The 23,020-nt window shown below is 40.6% G+C and overlaps 1 protein-coding gene across 5 annotated transcripts in view; it reads left to right on the top strand.

Moving 5' to 3' along the window:
• Window positions 1-6,034: 6,034 nt before the first annotated feature.
• USP40 (ubiquitin specific peptidase 40) overlaps window positions 6,035-23,020 on the top strand; it is a 94,222-nt gene continuing 77,236 nt past the window's right edge. Inside the window, exons 1-7 of one of the 5 annotated variants that reach the window (XM_060106089.1) lie at window positions 6,035-6,122; window positions 7,229-7,446; window positions 10,236-10,303; window positions 12,605-12,718; window positions 15,333-15,497; window positions 17,203-17,349; window positions 20,458-20,601. In XM_060106089.1, the coding sequence (XP_059962072.1) occupies window positions 7,248-7,446; window positions 10,236-10,303; window positions 12,605-12,718; window positions 15,333-15,497; window positions 17,203-17,349; window positions 20,458-20,601 (837 nt within the window). In that variant the 5' untranslated portion in view covers window positions 6,035-6,122; window positions 7,229-7,247. Of the gene's footprint in view, window positions 6,123-7,228; window positions 7,447-9,711; window positions 9,735-10,235; window positions 10,304-12,604; window positions 12,719-15,332; window positions 15,498-17,202; window positions 17,350-20,457; window positions 20,602-23,020 lie in introns of those variants that run through there. The other 4 variants (XM_060106087.1, XM_060106091.1, XM_060106088.1 and 1 more) reach the window with 4 other exon arrangements.

Raw genomic sequence — 23,020 nt, forward strand, 5'->3', positions numbered from 1 at the left:
TAATTCTTAATATGCTAAAGGAGAAGTAACTTACCTTCGACAACGGCTTTCCCTCATAGCAGTTGATGCCACCAATGAAGACCATGTTGGGCATCACAGGTTTGGGATAGTTCAAAACAAAGTCACGTCGTAACAACCAAATTGATATTTGGCTGAAGAGATCAGATGCTGTGACAGTTGTCTGGAGAACCTCCGAGGCAATTTCTACAACATTTTTGAAAAGATAGTGGCAAAGTAAACGTTCCTCCAAGTGTCGGATATGATTCCACAGTCTCTGTCCAAAAGTCATGACATCAGAGAACCCTGAGAAATCTCTAGGAACGTAAGAAAGAGCCATGGGACACTGAGTGCTTTCTTCAAGATAATGGCAAAAGACTCCCCTGGTGAAGACCACAGATGGGAGTGAAAGATATTTGGCTACAATTAAGCCACACATATCAAAAGGATCTAGAAACACTGCATCAAAAGAACTCTCTTTTAAGTATTTTACTAATTTTTTGTCTTCAAATAAACTCTTACAATGTGAAAAAAAGTAGTCAAAAGCTTTGTTGGACGGACTCATCAACAAAGAAAGTAAACTTCGCGGCTGAGTTTTCCAGTGAAAATCAGTGAACTTCTGGAACTCACTATTCAAATTCTCCAGAGTGTAAGACGTGGAATAAGTCTTTACCGTAAAATTGAATGAGCTTCCCAGGTACCAACTCACCTCTGGTATGACTAAGACCACCTCATGCCCTCTGTGGGCAAGTTTCTCCACGACTGGACGCATGGTAAACCAGTGGCTCCCATCCATGGGCACTACCAGCAGTTTGCCTGCTTCAGCAAAGCCAGGTGTCAGCAGCAGACACATGCACAGAGGAAGGAAGCCGGTTAAAATCGCAGGAGCCATCTGTTAACTACAGCCCAGAGCAATCCAGCTGTCTGGATTCCAAACTCATGTAACAGGAGCGGCATAAGTACAGGCACAAAACCTGCTTCAGGAGAGGGCGTGTATTTAGACATTCATAAAAAAAAAATTATACTCATTGCCAATGAATTACTCATAAGGATGATAATGAATGAGAAGCATTTGCTGAAACAGGTAGTAGTATGTTTTCCAGATGAGATAGCTTTTGATCTTTACCATGAGCAGAGACATTGCACTGCAATGCCCTTTTAGAAACAGAATCATTAAGCAATGTTCTTGGAACCTAAGGACTCAGAATGATTAAAAAAAAAAAAAAAAAGAGGGTAAGTTTCAATAAAGCTGGTATATTTGCAATTTGTCCCAAAGGAAAATTTGGATTTTATCTTCAGAGTACCAAAGACTCTTTGCCCAGAAAGTGATTGGCATCCCAGATTCCAAGGAAAGATTTGAAGCACCTTGCCACTGACCTCCTCACTGGCAGTGAACTTGAGGTCGACAAGAGTCTCTGCAATGCTTGACGTTACTGCTTGTCTTATTCCATTTCCAAACCCTCTGAGGCTTCCGAAATGTTGAGATAAGATTGACAACCCCACCTCCCATTCTAGGGATGTGATGGAATGTGTTTGTCATCTATTTTAAATTGCTTTCTCTAGATATGTCACATAATAGGGTTACCCACCGAATGTTTGTCTGAAGCACTCTGCTGGGACTGCTTTCTCTTTTCTCTGCTTCCACAGTCCTCTGTTTAGACATCTGCTGTGGGATTGCCCCAATAGGCCTGGTATCCTCCATCAGGAATCTCTGTATCTGTCTCACACTCTATCAAGCACTCCTTGAGGTCAGGGGACATATCTTCATATTTGTACTCTCCTCCCACAATACCCATGCTATGCCTCGTACAGAGAAAGCACACAAGGAAATGTTTGTTGCATCGGACCAAACTACACTATGAAGGTTTTCTAGACACCTTCATGGGTAAACTCATTGGTGTCAGATTAGATCTTGAGGACCATTTGGTGAGGGATTCTAGAGCCAACCTAGGGGCATAAACTTTGTTAGGGGTCCACATGGCTCCGTCCAGGACACCCAAACTATAACTGGTGACATTTGCTTAGTCACCATTTACCTTGGTGACTGGAAAAGTTTCAGATAAATGTCTGAAAAATAAAAATGGTGGTGAGTGGTCTACCTGCAGGTAGGCTTATTTTAGAATAGATATCAATGAAATAGAAAATAGAAAACAATAGAGATAATCAATGAACCCAAAAGCTCGTTCTTTGAAAAACTGAATTAACTTGATAAAGCTCTAGCCAAACTGATTAGAAAAAAAAAAAAAAGAAAAAGAGAGAGAGAGAGAAGAAATGACCAGTATCAGCAATGAGAGAAGTGGCATCGCTACAGGTTCTGTAGATATTAAAAGAATAAGAGAATATCATGAACAGGTTTATGCCAATATATTCTACAACTTAGGTGAAATGGACAAATTTCTTAAAAGATGCAAACTACTAGAATTTAATCAAGAATAAATAAATAAGCTGAATAGAAATAACTTATGTATTTTAAATTTAAATTAAATTTGCAATACAAACTTTCCCACAAATAAAACCTCAAACCCAGATAACTTCACTGATAAATGTACCAAACATTGGAAAAAGAAGTACTACCAATTATCATTCCAGAAAATATTCTGGAATATAGATACAATATACTCCAGTAGAAGCATAGGGAATTTCCTAATTCACTCTATGAGACAGTTACCGAGTCCAGGCTCACTCTGCTCGCCACACGACAGGCCAGTAAATAGGGAGACAAGGTGTTCAGGCAAGCATCCCCCCAAAAAATCTTATCGGGGTCTGGATACCAGTTTCTTTTACAGAACAGAGAGGGTGAAGAGGTGACGAAGTAAAGTAAGAAGGCTATTAATTTCACAAAATATCTCCTGGCTTGGCCAGCATGGGGGAGGGGATGTGTCAATTTCTTCTTTGCTGCAGCCATTCACAGGTGGGCAGGGTCAGATTGTCTCCCTGAGAGCTGAACAAAGGTCCTTTAGTTTAACATTCAGGCAGAGGGGTAGGGTTCCCTGAGGCAGGCCATTGTGTATGATTATAATAATAAAAGTAAATGAAAAGCAAAGGTTAAAGTAGCAAAGGTTAAAGTAAAAGAAACAGATCCAACATGGAGTCGGATTTTGCTCTTCCCTGTTACAAGACCATAGAATTGGTCTATGAGACCAGCATTGCCACATAACAAAACTAAATAAGGAGTTTGGAGCAGAGAAAGGTTTATTGCAAGGCCATGCAAGGAGACGAGGTGGTTCATGCCCTGAAAAGTCTCAAGATCCCTGAAGGGTTTTGGCAAAGCATTTTTAAAGGGCAGGTGAGACGGGGCTGTCACAGGGTACTGTCAGCTTGTGCACAATTCTTTCTTTCTTTTTTTTTTTTTTTTTAACGGTATGTGGGCCTCTCACTGTTGTGGCCTCCCCCGTTGCGGAGCACAGGCTCCGGACGCGCAGGCTCAGCGGCCGTGGCTCATGGGCCCAGCCGCTCCGCAGCATGTGGGATCTTCCCGGACCGGGGCACGAACCCGTGTCCCCTGCATTGGCAGGTGGACTCTCAACCACTGCGCCACCAGGGAAGCCCCAACTTGTGCACAATTCTGTGATGGGCTGATGGTGAAGCAGCAGGGCGGTGTCACAGGGGTTAAGATTATCAGTCCTTAGGCTCCAGGAGGCCTGGGGGTCTGTGCTCATGGTCAGCAAGTAGTTTTTCCATTTGGTGGGGGGTTTCCACATCTGCAAAACAGTGCAGGAAATTTGCATCAAATACTATTATCTACCCTGGCTTTTTTGTTTGTTTGTTTGTTCTGGCTCATGAAATTCTTTTGTTTGTCATGGAAATGTAAGAGTAGAATATTAATACATTTCAGTTTAGTTCTGTAATGTCAGGAATTTTTCAAAAAAATTAGAAGATGGACTGGAGCTTTTTCTTTGTGAATAGAAACTGAAAAAAAATTACTATTATGTAGGTACTTCAGAGAAGAGCTGAAGCAGAGGATATGGGGGAAGGCATGTCCTGGGAAGGCCCCATAGGGCCCTGCTCGGTTACACTATAGACCAATAACCCTCAAGAACATAGATGCAAAAATTCTAAACAAAAATTTAACAAACCAAATTCAATAATATAAACATATATATGTACCATGTAATACATAAAAATATAATACGTCATAACCAAGTGAGATTTATTCCAGGAGTGCAAGGCTGTTTTAACATTAGAAAATCAATCAAGGTAATTCACCATATAAATTAACTAAAAAAGTAAAACCATGTAATCATTTCAATAGGCACAGAAAAAAAATGTTTGATAAAATCCAACATCCATTTCTGATAAAAATTCTCAGCAAACTAGGAAAAGAAGGGAAGTTTCTCAACCTAATAAAGGGCATGGATCAATATGAGAAACCCACAGTTGGGGCTTCCCTGGTGAGGGAAGTTCGCACCCCGCAATGAAGAGTAGCCTCCGCTCACCGCAACTAGTGAAAGCCTGCGTGCAGCAACCAAGACCCAAGGCAGCCAAAAATAAATAAATAAATAAATTTATTTAAAAAAAATAGTGTTTGGACCATGGTGGAATTTCTGGACTAGATACCAGAGAATCACCAAAGCCTCTTTGGTAGAGAAATGCGAGCTCAGGGTGTGCCTCAGATGGATCTGGTAGTGACATGCATGATGGGATGGAGAAAGCGGCAGTCCACCTAAAATGTTGTCATTCTAACGTGGGTGAGACTTAATGAGGGTCTGACAGGCAGATAGGGAGCCATGGAAAGCAGAGAGGGAGCCATGGAAACAGAAGAAGCATTGTCCAGGTGATACTTTGAGTTACAAATGATTGGATTCATGGAGAAAAGATGAAGTTTCAAAGACAGCTCCGAGACTTTGATGCTGGATGAGGGGAAGGATGGTGGTGTTAACAGACCTTTCATTCATTTAACACATATTTATTAGGATCCTGTAATGAGCCAGGCACTGTTGAGATGGCCGGGATACAGCTGGGTACAAGGGTGAGCCTGCGTTCTCAGAAGCTAAGCTTCCAGTGCTAATTCTTGGGCAGGGAATGGAACTTTGAGGAATATCCATTGTTAGGAAGAGGGGAATGAAGCACAGCGGGCAAAGAAGAAGCAGTCAAAAGGCAGAAAGAGAAGCAGCAGGATAGAGTGCCTTGGAGCCAGGGATGAGAATCATGAAGAGGAGGCTGCCAAGGGGGCAAGGTGGCCGAGGGAAGACTGATAAGAACTGAGAAGATGCGATTCCCACTGTGGTTTCCTGGTCTAGACCTTCAACCTTTCAGCTGGTCCCCTGCCTCCAGTTCTTTCCCTACCGACACTTCCTGAACATTTGCAGCCACAGGAATGTCGCTATGTTCCAAATACAAATCCCTTAGGCTCGCATTCACTTTGACTCCTGCCTTGTGGCTTCGTCTATCGCTATTGCTGTTCTCAATCTCTCACATCTTTAGCTGAAGTCAAGATGGTTTTCTTCCCGTCGTCCTCATTCGACAGGAGGGACGGCCAGAAGAGCCTAAATAGGCTATTGAAAGAGTCCACCAAAGGTGCTCAAGAGGGCAAGAGAGGAGATTTTGAAGTATTTTTGGCGTACTCTTGTGTATGAGAGTTGGCGCAGACAAAGTAAGCACTGAGGATGTTATAAAGGATCAAAGTTACTTGGAACATTTTTCACTGGAGATACACCTGTAAAATGTCTCTGTAAGTGCACGGCACTCTTGAAGCCCTACACAAATGTTTCCAAGGTTTAAGTAACTTGGCATTAGCCGGGCCAAATGACAAGCGATCTTTGTAATCTCTACTGCAACTCACATGAGTTGCGAACAGAAATAAAAATAAACTTTAAAAAGTGAACGAATGAGTGGCCGGCTCACCGAGCGGACTCGCGAACCCTCTAGCAGACAAGGAAGCGAGCACTGTCCACCCAACGCGACTCCCGCATTCTCAGGCCAAAAGAACTACATTGCCCATAAGGCCCCGCGCCGCAGGCCGGCGCTACCCCGCCGGGCATCCTGGGAGACGTAGTCCGTGCGTTCCATAAATCGCTCACGCGCTTTGCCGCGGGAGAGCTACCCACGTCAACATGGCGGTCCCCTGTAGAGGCGTGTTCTTTCGCTTCGAGTTTTGGCCGGGGCGGGGGTCTGGGCTTTAGGCAGTAAGTGGGGCCTGCGACCGGGGAATCTCGGGAGGGATGAGCGGGGCCGAGGCGAGAGGCTGCCCGGGCCGGCCCCGGGATGCGGCGTCCTCCTGGTGTGGGGCTGCGGTCCCCCGCCGCGGGGACCTCTGCCTCCTCGCGCGCCTGGGCTCGGTGGCTTGGAGGGCTTGAGGGCCTGGTCTGACCGTGGAGTGGAGGAGACCGGAATCTAGACTACGCGCTCGAGGCCGCACTTTCAAGTTCCATTTTTTGTGCTTTTCTTCTGAGGAACGGGTTGAAAAGGCAAATAATAGCATTTCAGCGTTTCCTATCGCTTAGGAACAGTGCTAGGCGCCTGGCCTTTCTCGTCTCCAGGTGACCCTCCTCCACACTCGATGTGAGACCTTGAGTGGATTCTTTAGATCCCAGGAGCTCATGTTGGGATCACTGGGTGGATACATGTTGTAAAGCCCCCGAGGCTCCATGATTTAAATGGCAGTGGGGTTTTTTTTTTGTTTTTTTAATGGCAGTGTTTTTTTCCCACTGAATCTCCGCCCGGCTGTCCGGCTTCGGGGCCGTGTACTAAACTACTATAAAGATTAATTTGTTCCCTTTAACTTATTTAAGTGTCATAATCTGGTGCAAGGAGTTTGAGAAGCAGAGATTTTAGGAAGTGACTCATGGTCCCTAGGCCACTGTCAACGCTCAGAATCTAGCTGTGGCTCTGCTACCTGAGCAGATTAGGTGTATGGATGGGTTGTCTTTTTTCACAAGTGATATCAATATGCCTTTTTAAAAACAGCTGTCATTTATTGTGGGCTAAACCCTGTACCCTAAATGCCTTTCTTTCAATATGTTATTTGATGGTTTAAATGACCCCGCGTGACAGTTGGTATCGCATTTTACTTACAAGAACGCGGGTTAAGTAACCTGCCCACGGTCGCACAGGTAGTGCGGAGCGGGGATGAAAAAATTCAGGTCTTGCCGCCTCCAAAGCCCGAACTACTGTCTGTACTTTCTAAAGAGTGACTTAAAATGGAGACTCCCAAGTATAAAAGGGAGATGTGGGGAAGTTTTTTTTTTTTTTAAATAAAAACGTTTCTATAACATGTTATATTTTTTTTAAGGGTAGTATTTAGTTTCACAATGTTTGGGGACCTGTTTGAAGAGGATTATTCCAGTGTGTCAAATGATCATTATGGAAAAGGGAAGACATTAAAGACCAAAGCTTTGGAGCCACCTGCGCCTAGAGAATTCACCAATTTAAGTGGAATCAGAAATCAGGGTGGAACCTGTTACCTCAATTCCCTTCTTCAGACTCTTCATTTCACACCTGAATTCAGAGGTATGCTATGTTACATGCATTTGGCTGGTAATATGTATCCTCGTATCTCCCTGTAATTAATTATGCAGAATCGCAAATAGACAAAGTATTTTAAATGTGTATTCGACAGTGTGTGTTAATTGTTGCTAATGAGGGACTTAAATTGGTAATTCTGCAGAGGAAGGCGAAGCTTAAATTATGAATACTTTGTGTGATCAGTCATGTTCCGTAACAAGATAAAAAAACATAAGGCAATGTATTTCTTTTCGAATTCCTATCATTTAAAGTACAACAGAGACAATTTTATCATGAGTGCCAGCCTTCATTATTGTACACCATTTGTATTTTTGAGTTTCTCAAAGTAATAAACACTCAAACCAGAGTTACTCAGTACAGTTATATGCTTCCTTTTGGAGTGGGGAGGGGTTGTCACATTATTCATACAGTCCACAATCGTTTATCTGAAGTTCTGAAATCTGGAAAACTCTGACAGCCTGACCTAATAATCTGAACTTGTTTGGCCTGAGAGCTTGACCTGCTGTGAGACTGTTTATAGCCTTAATTATCTCACTTGGGTGAGCAGTCATACATTTGTTACAGGAATATATTTTTTTTAACTTTCACATTTTTTTTTTTATTCTCTGGAATTGTATAATGCTTTAGGCTAGAGACTGCCTAAAGTTTTTTTTTTTTTTACATCTTTATTGGAGTATAATTGCTTTACAGTGGTGTGTTAGTTTCTGCTTTATAACAAAGTGAATCAGTTATACATATACATATATCCCCATATCTCCTCCCTCTTGCATCTCCCTCCCTCCCACCCTCCCTTGTTACAGGAATATTAAGTCCTTGATTAATAGATACTGTTTGTCCCAGACTCTGCTGGGGATGTAACGTTAACATATTGGACCCTTTCTTCGTATTACCTTTCTAAAATCTGGAAATTCTGAATTCCAGAGATCCAAGGTGTTAGATAAGGGACTGTGTATAAGGAACAGAAACCCACTCAAAGTAGCTCAATTAAAAGGGAGGTTTACTGTACGAATATAGAGGAATCTCCTAGAAATCACCTACAGGAAGCCACCCTGACCTCCTTGGACCCTTGATTTCTTGCCCCTATTTTTCTCTACATGTTTGTCCCATTCCTCCTCTGCAAACCAGCCTCCTCCACAAGGGTCTTAGTCTCTGTGTTCCCTTGATTTCAGTGTGAAGATTCCTCTGCCTTCACATGGCCCTGACTGGGGGCCCCCAGCTATGAAGCTCCCCACCATGTCTCCATATTCCGAGGACAGACAACCTGGCTCATCCTGTATCCAGTATCTCATCCCCCTTCCCACCACTACCAAATTTAGCAAAGTTTTGAGACATTTTCTGTTGCTTCTAAGCTTACAGAGACGTCCTGCCTCCAGAGATTTAGTGTATAATTACCATTATCCCCTTCCCAGGGCCATTCTAATGGGTCGAAGTGCATGTGGATTTGGGTGTTGCCTCTTGTCTGTGACTCCATCCACTCCATAAAAATATCCCCCCAGTGCCTTCAGTAGTTCCACCGTTAGAAATTTGGAGCATGAATAAGCGGGTTCCTAGGGAGGTTAAGTTTTTCCCAAGTTTTAGTATAATTGAAGTTCAAGGGCAACTTAAAGTAGAGAAGTAGCCTTAAGAAGAGGGTGAGGAAGGCGACTGTTGGGGAAGGCAGGCAGGTCATAGAGAGTGCCGCTGAGAAGAAAGGGCTCAGTGCCCTGGGCCCCCTTCTCTCTAGCAAAGGGGGTGGCCAGCCAAGCACATGGGCCGACACCTTAGTGTGGCTCGCACACTCCTAGTAAGGCGTAGCGCGGATCCTGAAGCTTATTGAAGAAGGCGTACAATTTGGAAAGGGTAAGGACTGGCAGAGAACTGAGGGGAAATTTTTGCAACTTTTTGGAATCATATTTAAATGAATAGGACTAGATTGGGTTCCACTGTACTCCCAGATAGTGGGAGACGATTGTGGAAGTCTTTGTATGGTTTTTATGCTTTAACCTTTATGTTTGTAACCTTCATGTAGTGTCTTTCCCTGTTCCTGCCGGGAGCTCAGGAGGAATATAACATAACAGTAATCACTAAGGCAGCAGTGGTTTTCAGTGCAAGGCAACACCCGTCCCATCCCTTATCTCCCTGGAGTATATCAGAGTCTCCCAGTAGGTGTTCCTATCTGTTTGAATATAGACTTCCCAAAAGATTCAGATACGCCCCACTGGGTGGCGTACCCAGACATTGAATTATAAACAAGTTCTGGAGACCCGCACTGGGTTGCCAACGTCTTTTTCCAGGTAAGGTCACCACCATCTGTTATTACCCTCAATGCAGAAAAGATATCTTCATACCCAAATGGGAAGGGCGTTATCTCAGAGTTAAAGGTGCTCCTTCTCATGAAAGAATGGTTGGAAGTCTCACATGTGGCTTGTTAACAAACACATGTGACACTATTATATATTGTGTATTTCCTAGTATTCCTCATGTGGCTTTTGGGACCCACTGCCATAGGCAATAGGAAGCCACCAAAGATTTCTGATGTTACGGTTTTTATATGTATAATTTTCCTTTTACAGCTCTCCCTTGTTGAAACCTTAGCTTCCCACTTTCTAATAGGGTCAGTGGTTAAAAATAACAGTACCAGAAAGCAAGATGTATAGGGTAAGGGTGTAAATATTGTCACGTCATATTTCTGAATCTTTAACTGATTTTTACTTACTGGTGGCCTTGGCTTTCTAAAACAGTTTTCAAAAATGAGATAATGTCATTTACATCTGTGATTCTACTTTTTTGTTTAGAAGCTTTATTTTCTCTTGGCCCGGAAGAGCTTGGTTCGTTAGAGGATAAGGATAAACCTGACGCAAAGGTATTAAAATCTTTGATTCACAGGGGTTTTCTGGAGTACTGAGGAAATGTTTTAAGGAAAGAATTAAGTTGCTTATTCGTAGGAATCAATAATTTTATTAATTACCAAATACGGTTTTTATTTTCAGAAAGTGTCTTGGCCTGTACCTTACTGTTAAGGGAACTGCCCTTCCAACAGAGAATTACTTATGCAGATGCAATGCTGCTGCTGCTTTTTAGACATACCTCTCTCTCCATTAAGGACATACTCACGAGTTGTCTGCACTAGCACGCCAAAAAGTCCACTTAATGCACTTACTTGTAGCGACAACAAAAAATAAGGGGCCAGTATTCTTTCAGTTTGGTATTCTGGAAGTAAATTGAGTGAGGGATTGGTTTACTGTAAATGCGTATCTAATCATGTTTCTCCCTTGCTTAAACATCATTCAGAACTTCATCACCCTCAGACTAAAATCTGTACTTTTTTTTTTGGCCATGCTGTGTGGCGTGCAGGATCTCAGTTCCCCGACTAGGGATCAAACTCACGCCCCCCAGCAGTGGAAGCGCTGAGTCTTAACCACTGGACCTCCAGGGAAGTCTAAAATCTGTACTTTCTTTTTTATAAATTTTTAACACATTTATTTATTATTTACTTTTGGCTGCGTTGGGTCTTTGTTGCTGGACGCGGGCTTTCTCTAGTTGTGGCGAGTGGTGGCTTCTCTTGTTGCGGAGCACAGGCTCTAGGTGTGCGGGCTTCAGTAGTTGTGGCTCGTGGGCTCAGTAGTTGTGGCTCGCAGGCTCTAGAGCACAGGCTCAGTAGTTGTGGTGCTCGGGCTTAGCTGCTCCACAGCATGTGGGATCTTCCCGGACCAGGGATCGAACCCACATCCCCTGCACTGGCAGGCAGATTCTCAACCACTGTGCCACCAGGGAAGCCCTGTACTTTTTTTTTTTAAATAAATTTATTTATTCATTTATTTATTTTTGGCTGCCTTGGGTCTTTGTTGCTGAGCACAGGCTTCTCATTGCGGTGGCTCTTCTTGTTGCGGAGCACAGACTCTAGGCACGTGGGCTTCAGTAGTTGTGGCACACAGGCTCAGTAGTTGTGGCTCGTGGGCTCTAGAGCGCTGGCTCAAAAGTTGTGGTGCATGGCTTAGTTGCTCCGCGGCATGAGGGGTCCTCCCGGACCAGGGCTTGAACCCGTGTCCCCTGCATTGGCAGGCAGATTCCTTTTTTTAAAAATAAATTTATTTATTTATTTATTTATTTTTGTCTGAGTTACGTCTTTGTTGCTGCGCACAGGGTTTATCTCTGGTTGCCACGAATGGGGGCTACTCTTCGTTGCAGTGCGAAGGCTTTTCATTGCGGTGGCTTCTCTTGTTGCAGAGCACGGGCTCTAGGCGTGTAGGCATGCCGGCTTCAGTAGTTGCAGCACACATGCTCTGTAGTTGTGGCTCGTGGGCTCTAGAGCGCAGGCTCAGTAGTTGTGGCGCACAGGCTTAGCTGCTCTGCGTCATGTGGGATCTTCCCGGACCAGGGCTTGAACCCGTGTCCCCTGCATTGGCAGGCGGATTCTTATCCACTGCACCACCAGGGAATCCCCTGGCAGGCAGATTCTTAACCAATGCGCCACCAGGGAAGTCCAGCCCTGTACTTCTTATTAAGAGTCTTTCATGATCCAGCCCAATGCTTCTCCAACTCTCCGTGTGGCAAAGAGCCCAGTTTTTTTGATTTGTTATTCGCAATCTGTTGCAGATCAGACTTTCATTGGATATAATAAAAATGCTGTGGCAATGCAAAATTGCCATAAAGTTTTCTAAAGGTTTATTCTTACTTTAGATATTTAAGTCCAGTCTTCAGATCAGGCTCCAGGCAGCCTTCTCAGGGCCCTGGCCCAGAGCACACAGGCAGGAACGGGCGTGGCACCAGCAGGAAGAAAGCGACGGAGGGTGCAGCCAGCCCTGTGAGATACTTGTGACTGGAAAATTCCTCATAGGGAGTATGTCTGTAACTGAGGTATTTTGGAGAAAGGATGAACTATTAGAGACTTGAAATACTGTCATTCTGTAAATAATTGGGTGGTTTATTAGGGCCTGTTTGGGTTTTAATACTGATCTGTGATATGTCAGTATAGCTAAGAATTGTATTGAATTAAAATTTTCAAAGAAAAATGAATCTTCATTCACCCTTTACAGTATTTATAAATTTTCTCCCAAGTGAACTAAATGAACTAGGAGGTAGGAGAAAATTAGTATGCAGTTCTTTTAAAAAGGCCCAACCAACATTTAAAAGATATTTAGAAATGCATTTTTTTCTCATTCAGGTCCGAATCATACCTTTGCAGTTACAGCGGTTGTTTGCACAGCTTCTGCTCTTAGACCAGGAAGCCGCGTCCACCACAGACCTCACTGACAGCTTTGGGTGGACCAGTGATGAGGTACGAAGGTCAGCTTCTCCAGGGAAGAGTGACCAGCAGTAAAGACTGAACACTGGCTTCATAATGTTATCTAACTTCTCCTTTAATTTTGTCTTATGGTCTCAAGATATTGTTTAAATATTTACTTCTAATATTAGATAATTACAAACCAGTAAAACATTTTTAGACACTTGGCTATATCCAGGATTTTATGAATGAGTGTGATTTGGGGTTGAGGGAGAGGGTTGAAGATACAGGGAGAAGTATAAGAGCTGGGTTTTATCATTTCTACCATTTGTATAGTCTAGTTGAGATATACCACCTGTTACATTAATGGAAATTGCCATTTTTATAGCAAACTGCTTATCAACTTAAAAAGCTGACTGGCAGTAATTCTGTCTGCCTTTATGGCATGCTTGTGTGTTTGAATCCGGGTGTTCCAACTTGAACATTTGCTTCAAGCAAAACAGTGAAACCATTCTCGGCAGGTCTTTTCATTTTCACTGTCCTGCCTTTCTCCTGACTGTCTTCATTTTCTTCCTGTATCCTACTGTGTGTGGACGTCCTCTTGTTTTTTTGTTGAGTTCCTAGAAAGTATTTCACTGTATACAAACACTAAACATTTGTCAGCACTAAGATGTGTGTTGTCGATATTGATGAGCTGTTAGCTGTATAAAATCAAAGCTAGGTCTGCGGTTTTTTATGGAATAGATGCAGAGTTGAAGGTATGGGAGACCATCACAGAATTTAAAGAGACAATGATCAGAATAAGGGGATGTTGCCTTCAAAAATAAACTATAAACTCTTGTCTTTTAACCAGAAACACTCATTAACTAGATGATGCCATGTGGTTAGAGAGGTGGGGCTTGGGCTTGGGAGTACAGTGGGGTGTAATACATTCCCTAAAGAGTGTGTGTTGAGTTTCTGGTGTAGGGCAGGGGCTTAGGGTTAATTCTCTTTTTCTTTCCTTGTTTAAAAAAAAAAACCTGCCTATTGAGATATAATTCTTATGCCCTAAGCTTCCCTCTTTTAAAGGGTACAATTCAGTGGGTGTTTTTAGTATATTCACAGAGTTGTACAAGCATCACTACAGTCAATTTTAGAACATTTCACCAGAAAGAAACCCCATACCCATTACCAGTCCCCCACACCCTGCATGCCCTTTCCCCTGAGTCCCTGGCCACCACTAATCTCTCTGTCTCTGTGGATTTGCCTGTTCTGGACACTGCACAAAAATGGTATTGTATAATATGTGAACTTTTGTAACTAGCTTCTTTCACTTAAAGTAATGTTTTCAAAATTCATTCGTGTTGTAGTATGTATCATCACTTCATTCCTTTTTATTGCCAGATAATCTTCTGTTGGATGGGTATGCCACAGTGGTTTGTGTTTTTTTTTAATCTAGTCATCAGTTGATGGATTTCCCTTTGTTTTTGATAATGAGCTTCCTCTCAATTGCTGGCTTCATACTTCTTAAAAAACTGTGAAAACTTTATTGCTTGATTGATTTCTAAATAAAATCATGTAGTAAACCCTCTAGGACTGGACCTGCAGTGGTAGAGAGGGTCTCTGAGTCACCTTTGCCAAATTTAGGATCGTTCAGAAACAGATTTTGAAACTTCCACAAGTTTTCTGTCCCATCAGAACCAGTGATATTGGAGAAATTTATATGATCTAGTGTCTTGTGTGTTAAAAACTAAGAAAAAGATCCTGAGTCCCACGTGTTACTCCAGCTTCCATCTACTTTCTCAGCTTCTCTTCATATGACACTTATCTTCAAAGTCATCGTCCCTCACTGCCTCTACTTCTGCGCTTTCCATTTGCTCTCTGCCCGCTTCCTGCCTTCTTGTCAAAGTCACTCACGGCACCCTCACGCCAGGTCCTGGAGACGCCGCTCGTCTCTCCACAGCCCTCAGTAGTAGCGCCCACCACCCCTCCGCTGTTCCCGTGACCTCGCTCTCCTGGTTCTCCGCTGCCTGGCTCTTCCTCGGGTTCCTGTGCTGGTTCTTTCTTGTTTTGTCCACTTCTAAGTGTTGGTGTGCCCCTTGGCTTTGGGTTTATAAATGGTTCTTTGGGAGTAGTTCAGCCTGTTCACATACAGTTGCATGATTCTTAGATTAAAGCAGGTTCCATCAGAATTTTTCTCAGTAGCACTGTGTTAGTCTTCCTTTAGTTGGTCTGTATATCAAAGCAGCAAATTCTAGTTCTTTTCAAATGCTGATAATTCAGAGTGTTTACCAGTCCCTCTGAGCTGAGATTCCACTGTGCACACACTGCCGGCTCTTAGAGAGACTGTTCTGTGCCTGTATGTTCCTTCTTCCCCTCTCCTCTCTGTGGCCCGGCCATGCGTATGGTGTCCCACAGAATAAATGCACTTTCCTATTTTCAAGTGAATTGAGTTATATGTACACACTGAACACCGTCTGTTTATATTTTCATTTTGTAGTAAAAGTAGAAATAGGTGATGGTCTCTTACCTGCTCTCAGCTTGTTTAGCACAGTCATCCTTACATTTGATCGAGGCTTACCTTTGGATTTCTAGATACGTCTTGTGTTTTTAAACTACTATCACTTTAAAAATCTGTTTTTAAAAATCTGAAGCACAAAATTACATTTAAAAGTTACCTGTTTTATAGGAAATGAGACAACATGATGTACAGGAACTGAATCGCATTCTCTTTAGTGCTCTGGAAACTTCTTTAGTTGGGACCTCCGGCCATGACCTCATCAATCGTCTATATCACGGAACCATTGTTAACCAGATTGTTTGTAAAGAATGTAAGAATGTCAGTGAAAAGCAGGTGAATATGCAAGAGTATTTTAGTAATAAGTTAAATCATAAATTATAATTCATGCAATTCAATCTGTGATCTATACCACATGAGGATTAATGTGTTTATTACTAGAAATAACTTTATCAGTTTTTTTCTTGTACTCTAGCTACACCCAGATTATAAATTTATAATCCAGATTTTTCCATGTAAACTGAAAGAAGTAGATATCTTAAGATGTAGCTTTAATCATTTATTTAGTACTCTAATATTTAGAAAGTAGATTTGGGGGGTGTTTACAAGTAGGGACCAGTGACGTTATGAGAAAAGCCAATATCATCATGGTTGGTGGTTGGAATATTATAAAGAAAGTTACTTAGAGAAGTAATAAAAATAGAGAATACTGAGGAATGTTTAAATTGACAGATCTGTAATTAAATATTGAATTTAGTTTATTGATACCCCTCAGAAAGTTCATTTGTATGTGTGTGCTTAGGTTTAAATATTATTTATATAAAGATATTATAATCCTGTTTAAGCTAGTGTAACCTTCAATTCTTTGTCATAACAGAGATTGCCCATTTCATCTAATTGGAAATTTGCTCATATAAATATAATAATCACTACTTGCACTACAAATCTTATATAGCAAATGATTATCACTGAACAGTTGTCCTTTAATAAAAATATTTTTTATGGCAAGAGTTATAGAAAGTTTCTGTATTTGACTATATGAGTAAAATAATTAAATGCCATTTTCTAAATGTTGCATTAATTGCTTTTTTAGAATATATATATGTATATATATATTTCTATTTTTTATGAAAGTGTTGGGCATAAAAAAGACTTTTTGGCCCTTATTGCCTATGCTAATAGAAGGTTTGGCCAGCCTAGTTTGGAAATATTAAGATGTTGTATGTCTTTGGATTACTGTATGATTGACCAGTATAATGTAATGATTCACAAAGTAATTTCAAAACATAACATATATGAAGGCACGTTATAAACTACAGACATTAACTTTTCACATATTTATATTATAAATCATATATGAATGTTACTTTTATTACTTGAGATTTCCACCTTGAACTAATGAGTGCTATTATTTTACAACCCCCATAATCCCTTAAGGTAATGCTGTTGCACAGACATGCACACAAAATTATAAATGTGCTTTAAACTTGTCAACTTGTAACTGTTTATTACTAGAAATATGTTGTAATTCAAATGTACTTTTAGTAGAATTGGTAGACTCGCATTTTGCAAAATACACTCTTAATTTTCGTAAAAATACCTTTGTATCCTGGCTCAAAATAATTTTTTTCTTAAACCAGCCCTAGCAGAAGAGGAGGAAGAAGAGTTTACATGAGAGAGTCCAACCCTGGCCTTGCCATGCCAGCCTAGAGACTAAGACAGCACTAATAACTCTTCTCAATTCGTGTATTAAATGGTTTGTCTTATTTCCTGATGAAATAGGTTTCGTTGTGTCTACAGTGAACTCGTAAACTGGTTCCTGATGTATTTTAACCTAAGTTATAGTTTGGTTTAGAAAGAATGATTTATTGTTATGAATTTCACAGTATCTAATCAGGAGATCTCTACCTTCATATATAGAAAAAATATATGTGTTTTAGAAAAAAATATATCTAATTATTCCCAGTGTATGTATGAATTGGTGATGTTTGTGAACCTCTGTGGAATTGTTTTTTCAATGTTATATTCATGTGTATTTCAGGAAGACTTCTTAGATCTCACAGTAGCGGTCAGAAATGTATCAGGTTTGGAAGATGCACTCTGGAACATGTATGTGGAAGAGGAAGTCTTTGACTACGACAACTTGTACCACTGTGGGACTTGTGACAGGCTGGTTAAAGCAGCAAAGGTAAAGATAGATCCCTGCCTTTTCTAAGGGTGCCTGCTCAGTGTTTGGTAGCAGGAAGGTCCGTCAAGGGAAGTCAACTTGTATGAAGTGTCTTGAAGATATACATGAAGCTCTTAATTAGTACTAAGGATTGAAAAGACATTTATATTATATATAAGTGTGTGTGTGTGTGTGTGTGTGTGTGTGTGTGTGTGTGTGTGTGTGTGTACTTTAATTTTTTACAGTAAAGCATTTTTTTTAAGCTTTCAACCCAGCAGTTCTCTCAGCTTCTTTTTCTCACAGGAAAAAATTATTTGTACCTCAGTGTTTCTTAAATAAACCTTTTTTTTTTTTTTTTTTTGCAAGTTACCATTATGAAGAAGGCAATATATTTTTATTTCTGCCAACCAGGAAGCTTGTTGAGCTTTCCTTTGTTTGGTCTACCACTGTACAAATGGCTTTCTTTATTTTCACATTTGCAGTTATTTTACAGTATTGATGTGTGTATATTTCCTCCCTGACTAGCAAATCCAATATGGCCTTTCCTCCTCCCCCAGTTGGAAGTACGTATCTTGCTAATTACAGGGATTGACAGAGCGTGCCAGGGTTTCTCTCTGTACAACAGAGCAAAATACAGGAAAAAAGGAGGACAAGATTTAAGCAAGTGATTTCTTTTGCAACATGGCATCAACTCAGCTGCTATTATTATCTGCAGTAGGAACTAATTCACTGCTGGCAGATGATATGACAGGCTGTTCATTAGCGTGATAACCTTGAACTCAATTGAACCAGTGGTAATTGAGCCCTGGCTTAAAGAAATACCACTAAAGATGTATCTTTGCAGTTACTCTGTTAAGACAGAGTGTTAGCACTATTCCTAGAGCTGACAATATTGAATTTTCCAACAAAGAAAATGAGGGTTGGTTTAGATAGCACACAACATTGATTTGGATCCTGGGGATTATAGGTGAAAATGTAATTGAAAACAATAAACCCCATGCCTGTAGCTTTCACAATAGGATTTGAAACTGGGGTGAATTTTATATTGTTTAATATTTATTTCCATCTAGCCTTTACCCCTTTATGAAAACCAAAGAGGGGTTTATTTTTTCTTATTTATTTTGTATTGCCTCTTTAGTGTTACAACTACAACCTAATAAAATAAATATAAAATTCAGAGGATGAAGCATCTTGGAAAGACACTTAAACACATTCTTAGTTTTTGGTTGACCTTAATTTGCACATTAGTAAAATAAGAACTTTTTGTTAAACAAAAGCAATTCTTGTATGCACCTTTTCTATCATTGGTTTAATTCTTTTTCAGTGGAAGTGTTTTGATCTTGATACTTTAAAAATTGCCTTCTAGCTGGGTTAGATTTATTGCATTCTAAGGTTAGGCTTGGTTGCATTACCTAAATTAATGCAGATCATCTTGTTCTGAGCAGTCTTTCTTTCCTGAGCCACATTATAGTTGAGTTACTCACTTTTTTTAGATGTTTTTTTTGAGCTAGTTTGAAAATCTGCCATGTTGTTAGGTTACTGTATTTTCATTTAACTTTTCTTTTCACCCACTAGATTTGTAGAATTGTTTTAAATATATTTTTAGGAATGTTAGATGTTTATGATTATGGATAATTTTAAATGTGGGGAAGGATTCTTTTTGCCTCCTCACATGCCTTTAGTGCAAGGGGATTGAGAAAAGCTGATGCCTTTTAAATAAAAAGTAGCTCAGTTTAGTGTTTTGTTTTAAAGCAAGGCATTAAAAAATATCTTATTATCTGCTTTTAAGAACTGTGAAACCCCAGTCAATGGATGTCAACATTTGAAGAGTTAGAGTCCTTTTGAAAGTCTAGTGAAAGCTGTGGCTCTTCTCCCCAGAAAAATACATATACACATACAATTTTCATATAATTTCAAGGGTTCAGATCCATTGAAACACGTCCCCAGGTCACAGGTTAAGAGCTCCGGTTCTTCAGTAAATAAGAACTACGTGTCTGCTAGGTAAAGTAGACATAGCGACCTGGGGGAAAGTGAAAGGTGAAAGGCCAGGGCTCGGGCAGGAAAGAAGCACTATTAGAGGGGCTTCCCTGGTGGCGCAGTGATTAAGAATCCACCTGACAATGCAGGGGACACGGGTTCAAGCCCTGGGCCGGGAAGATCCCACATGCCGCAGAGCAGCTAAGCCCGTGCAGCACAACTACTGAGCCTGTGCTCTAGAGCCTGCGAGCCACAACTACTGAGCCCACGTGCCACAACTTCTGAAGCCGGCGCTCCTAGAGCCTGCGCTCCGCAACAAGGGGAGCCACCGCAATGAGAAGCCCGCGCACTGCAATGAAGAGTAGCCCCCACTCGCTGCAACTAGAGAAATCCCACGTTCAGCACCGAAGACCCAACAGAGCCAAAAGTAAATAAATAAATTAAATTAATTTAAAAAAAAAAGAAGCAGCACTGTTTGGACTTCCCTGGTGACACAGTGGTTGAGAATCCACCTGTAAATGCAGGGTACACGGATTTGAGCCCTGGTCCGGGAAGATCCCACATGCTGCAGAGCAACTAAGCCTGTGTGCCACAACTACTGAGCCTGCGCTCTAGAGCCCGTGTGCCACAACTACTGAAGCCCGTGTGCCACAACTACTGTAGCCCGTGTGCTTAGAGCCCAAGCTCTGCAACAAGAGAAGCCACCACAATGATAAGCCCACGCTCCACAACGAAGAGTAGCCCCCACTCATCGCAACTAGAGAAAGCCCGCGTGCAGCAACGAAGACCCAACAACGAAGACCCAATGCAGCCAAAAATAAATAAACTGATTAATTAATTAATTATTTTTTAAAAAACACTGTTCGAGGGGGGGCACCCTCATCAGATAGCTTTGTTAGGATAGTGACATTAAAACGTACAAATGGGTTGTGAATTTTTAGTTGTAAGTATAAGTGAGTGATATCACCTTTAGCCCCATAAAAATAGATGAGTTTATATCAAGAGCTATATTGAGTCCATGGTGATTATGTGACTTAAGGACATATTTCTCTTAAAACTGTGTCATAGGTCACTTTTTTATATCTTAAGAAACATTATGTATTCTTCTATATGATTCAGCTTTTAAAAATTAAAAATTTTTTCTTTTGACAGTCGGCGAAATTGTGTAAGCTGCCTCCCTTTCTTACTTTTTCATTATTAAGATTTAATTTTGATTTTGTGAAGTGTGAACGATACAAGGAAACAAGCTGTTATACGTTCCCTCTCCGGATCAATCTCAAGCCATTTTGTGAACAGGTTTGAACTATTTTGTATTGAAATTCTTTCTTTTACCCTCTCAAGATTGAATCTTTTATTGACCTGATTTACCGTTGGCTTAGTGCAGAGTCTCTCAGCCTTGGCACTGTTAACATTTAGAGTTGCATAATTCTCTGTTGTGGTGGGATGTGCCCTGTATTGTAGGATATTAAGCAGCATCCCTGGCCTCTACCTACTAGATGACAGTAACATCTCCCGTTTCTGCCCCCAGTAGTGACAAAAATGTCTTCAGACTTGGCCAAATGTCCGTGTCTCCAGCGGGGAGGGAAGGTGGGTAAAATTGCTCCCGGCTGAGAACCACTAGTTTATGACAGTTCTTTTGAACTTCCAAAGTATGGATTTGTTCCCAGTTCTTTTTACTAAACCCTCCTTGAAAAAACTTTGAAATGAAAATTTAAGAACAGAATTAGAAATGACCCTGCATTAGGAACAATTACCATTCCGTAGTACATTCCTATTTGGATTTAGTTTACTTTAGATGCAAGAATGAATTACACATCTAGAAAGTGAACAAGAAATTGGAATGTCACTAGTGTAGAATTTGTAATCCTAAGACATGGGAAAGAAAAAGTTTTAAACACAAATTAATGACATAATCTACTTACTTTATAAGCTATTTAGAAATATTTTCTATGTAATTGTATACATGCCAAGATCAGAGTGATGAGACTGATGCATTTCTTACTACAAATCATTCTTTATATGTGTAAGTCCAGAACATTTATTAGCCAGCTGTTGAATTTCTATGTATAAAAGCAATCTTTTTTTCTAAATGGTCTAAAATTCAGGTGGGGCTTTCTCTACTTCAAGCCTAATTACTGAGCTTTTTGGTTTCGTTATTATATTAATTTCCATTCAAAGCTTCTAATGTGTTGGCCCTGAGCCTGTTACTGGCACGCATAGAATAAACAGGTTTTCCAGAGTACTTCCCCTGCTCCTATTTGCTGCCTGAAAAAAAAACTTTGTTTTCGGAATAATTGAGTTAATTCTCTTTTTTTCTTCCCATTTTTATTGAGAAGTTATTGACATACATCACTGTGTAAGTTTAAGGTATACAGAATGAGGGCTTGGTTTACATATATTATGAAACGATTACCACAATAAGTTTAGTTAACATCCATTATCTCATATAAAAATTTTTGTCCTTTTCTAAAAAGTAGTTTGTCATGGCAGTTCCCTGGTGACCTAGTGGTTAGGATTCCTGGCTTTCACTGCCATGACCCGGGTTCAATCCCTGGTTGGGGAACTGAGATTCTGCAAGCTGTGCAGTGCAGCCAAAAAAAAACCAGTAGTTTGTCACATGATTTTGACATACGTTGAAATAACAAAACTGAAAAAAGCAAAACAGCACTTATCTGAGAAATTTACAATAATTTTACTTTCTGATTTCTGTATTAATGAAAAAAATTATCATTTTGCATCTTTGTTTACATCTCTCTTGTTTTTTCCCTAAGCCAGACATTTTAAAAATGCTGCTTACTTAAAAAGTACAGTTTAAGCAAATAAGTTCTTAAATAATTGGCACTCCCTCAAGTAGCGTCCACATGCCAAGTGTCCCTTAACCTAAAGGAGATTTTTTTTAATGCCAGTGTAGGTGTTCATAATTACAGAGCACGTTACTTGTAGAAGAGATTGATCATAGAATTGATAAATCAGGAAAGAACCTGTTCATTCCACTAAACTGCCTCTAAAGGAAACCAGGTAGTATTCATGACTGCTGAACTCCTGTTATATGCAGAGGACTGAAGTATCAGGAGGGGTGATAGATAGTAGATACCCCTTTGACTTTGAGGTGCATGACAATCTAGTTAAAATATAGGACGAATTCAACTGCTAAAGAGCACATTTATAAAGCAGCATAATAGGTTTAATACAAGATGGTTTTTTCTTGCTAAAACTCTGATAGGGTAGTGTGTGTTTTGTTATCACATGGGGTTACATGATTTTAGCCAAAGTACATAAAAATAACATCTTGTTTGGATATATATATATATATATTTTTTTTTTTAAATATTTATTTGGCTACGTCGGGTCTTAGTTGCAGCTTGAGGGATCTTTTGTTGCGGTGTGCGGGCTTCTCTCTAGTTGTGGCGCACGGGGTTAGTTGCCCCGTGGCATGTGGGATCTTAGTTCCCTATCCAGGGATCAAACCTGCTTCTCCTGCATTGGAAGGTGGATTCTTAACCAGTGGACCACCAGGGAAGTCCCTGGATATATGTTTTTATGTTTAACTCGGAGGCAGAATTTGGCGTAATGTGATTGGTATTAGATCAACGATAGATAATTTTCAGTCTAAGAATTACGAATTTCAAATTTTAAAGCCGATTAATCAAATTTATCTTACTTTACCCTAAATAACAATAATAGTGAAGTTTCTTACTAACTTTAATAGTTGAAA

This window comes from Mesoplodon densirostris, chromosome 8 (genome assembly GCF_025265405.1).
Source record: "Mesoplodon densirostris isolate mMesDen1 chromosome 8, mMesDen1 primary haplotype, whole genome shotgun sequence".
Lineage (NCBI taxonomy): Eukaryota > Metazoa > Chordata > Mammalia > Artiodactyla > Ziphiidae > Mesoplodon > Mesoplodon densirostris.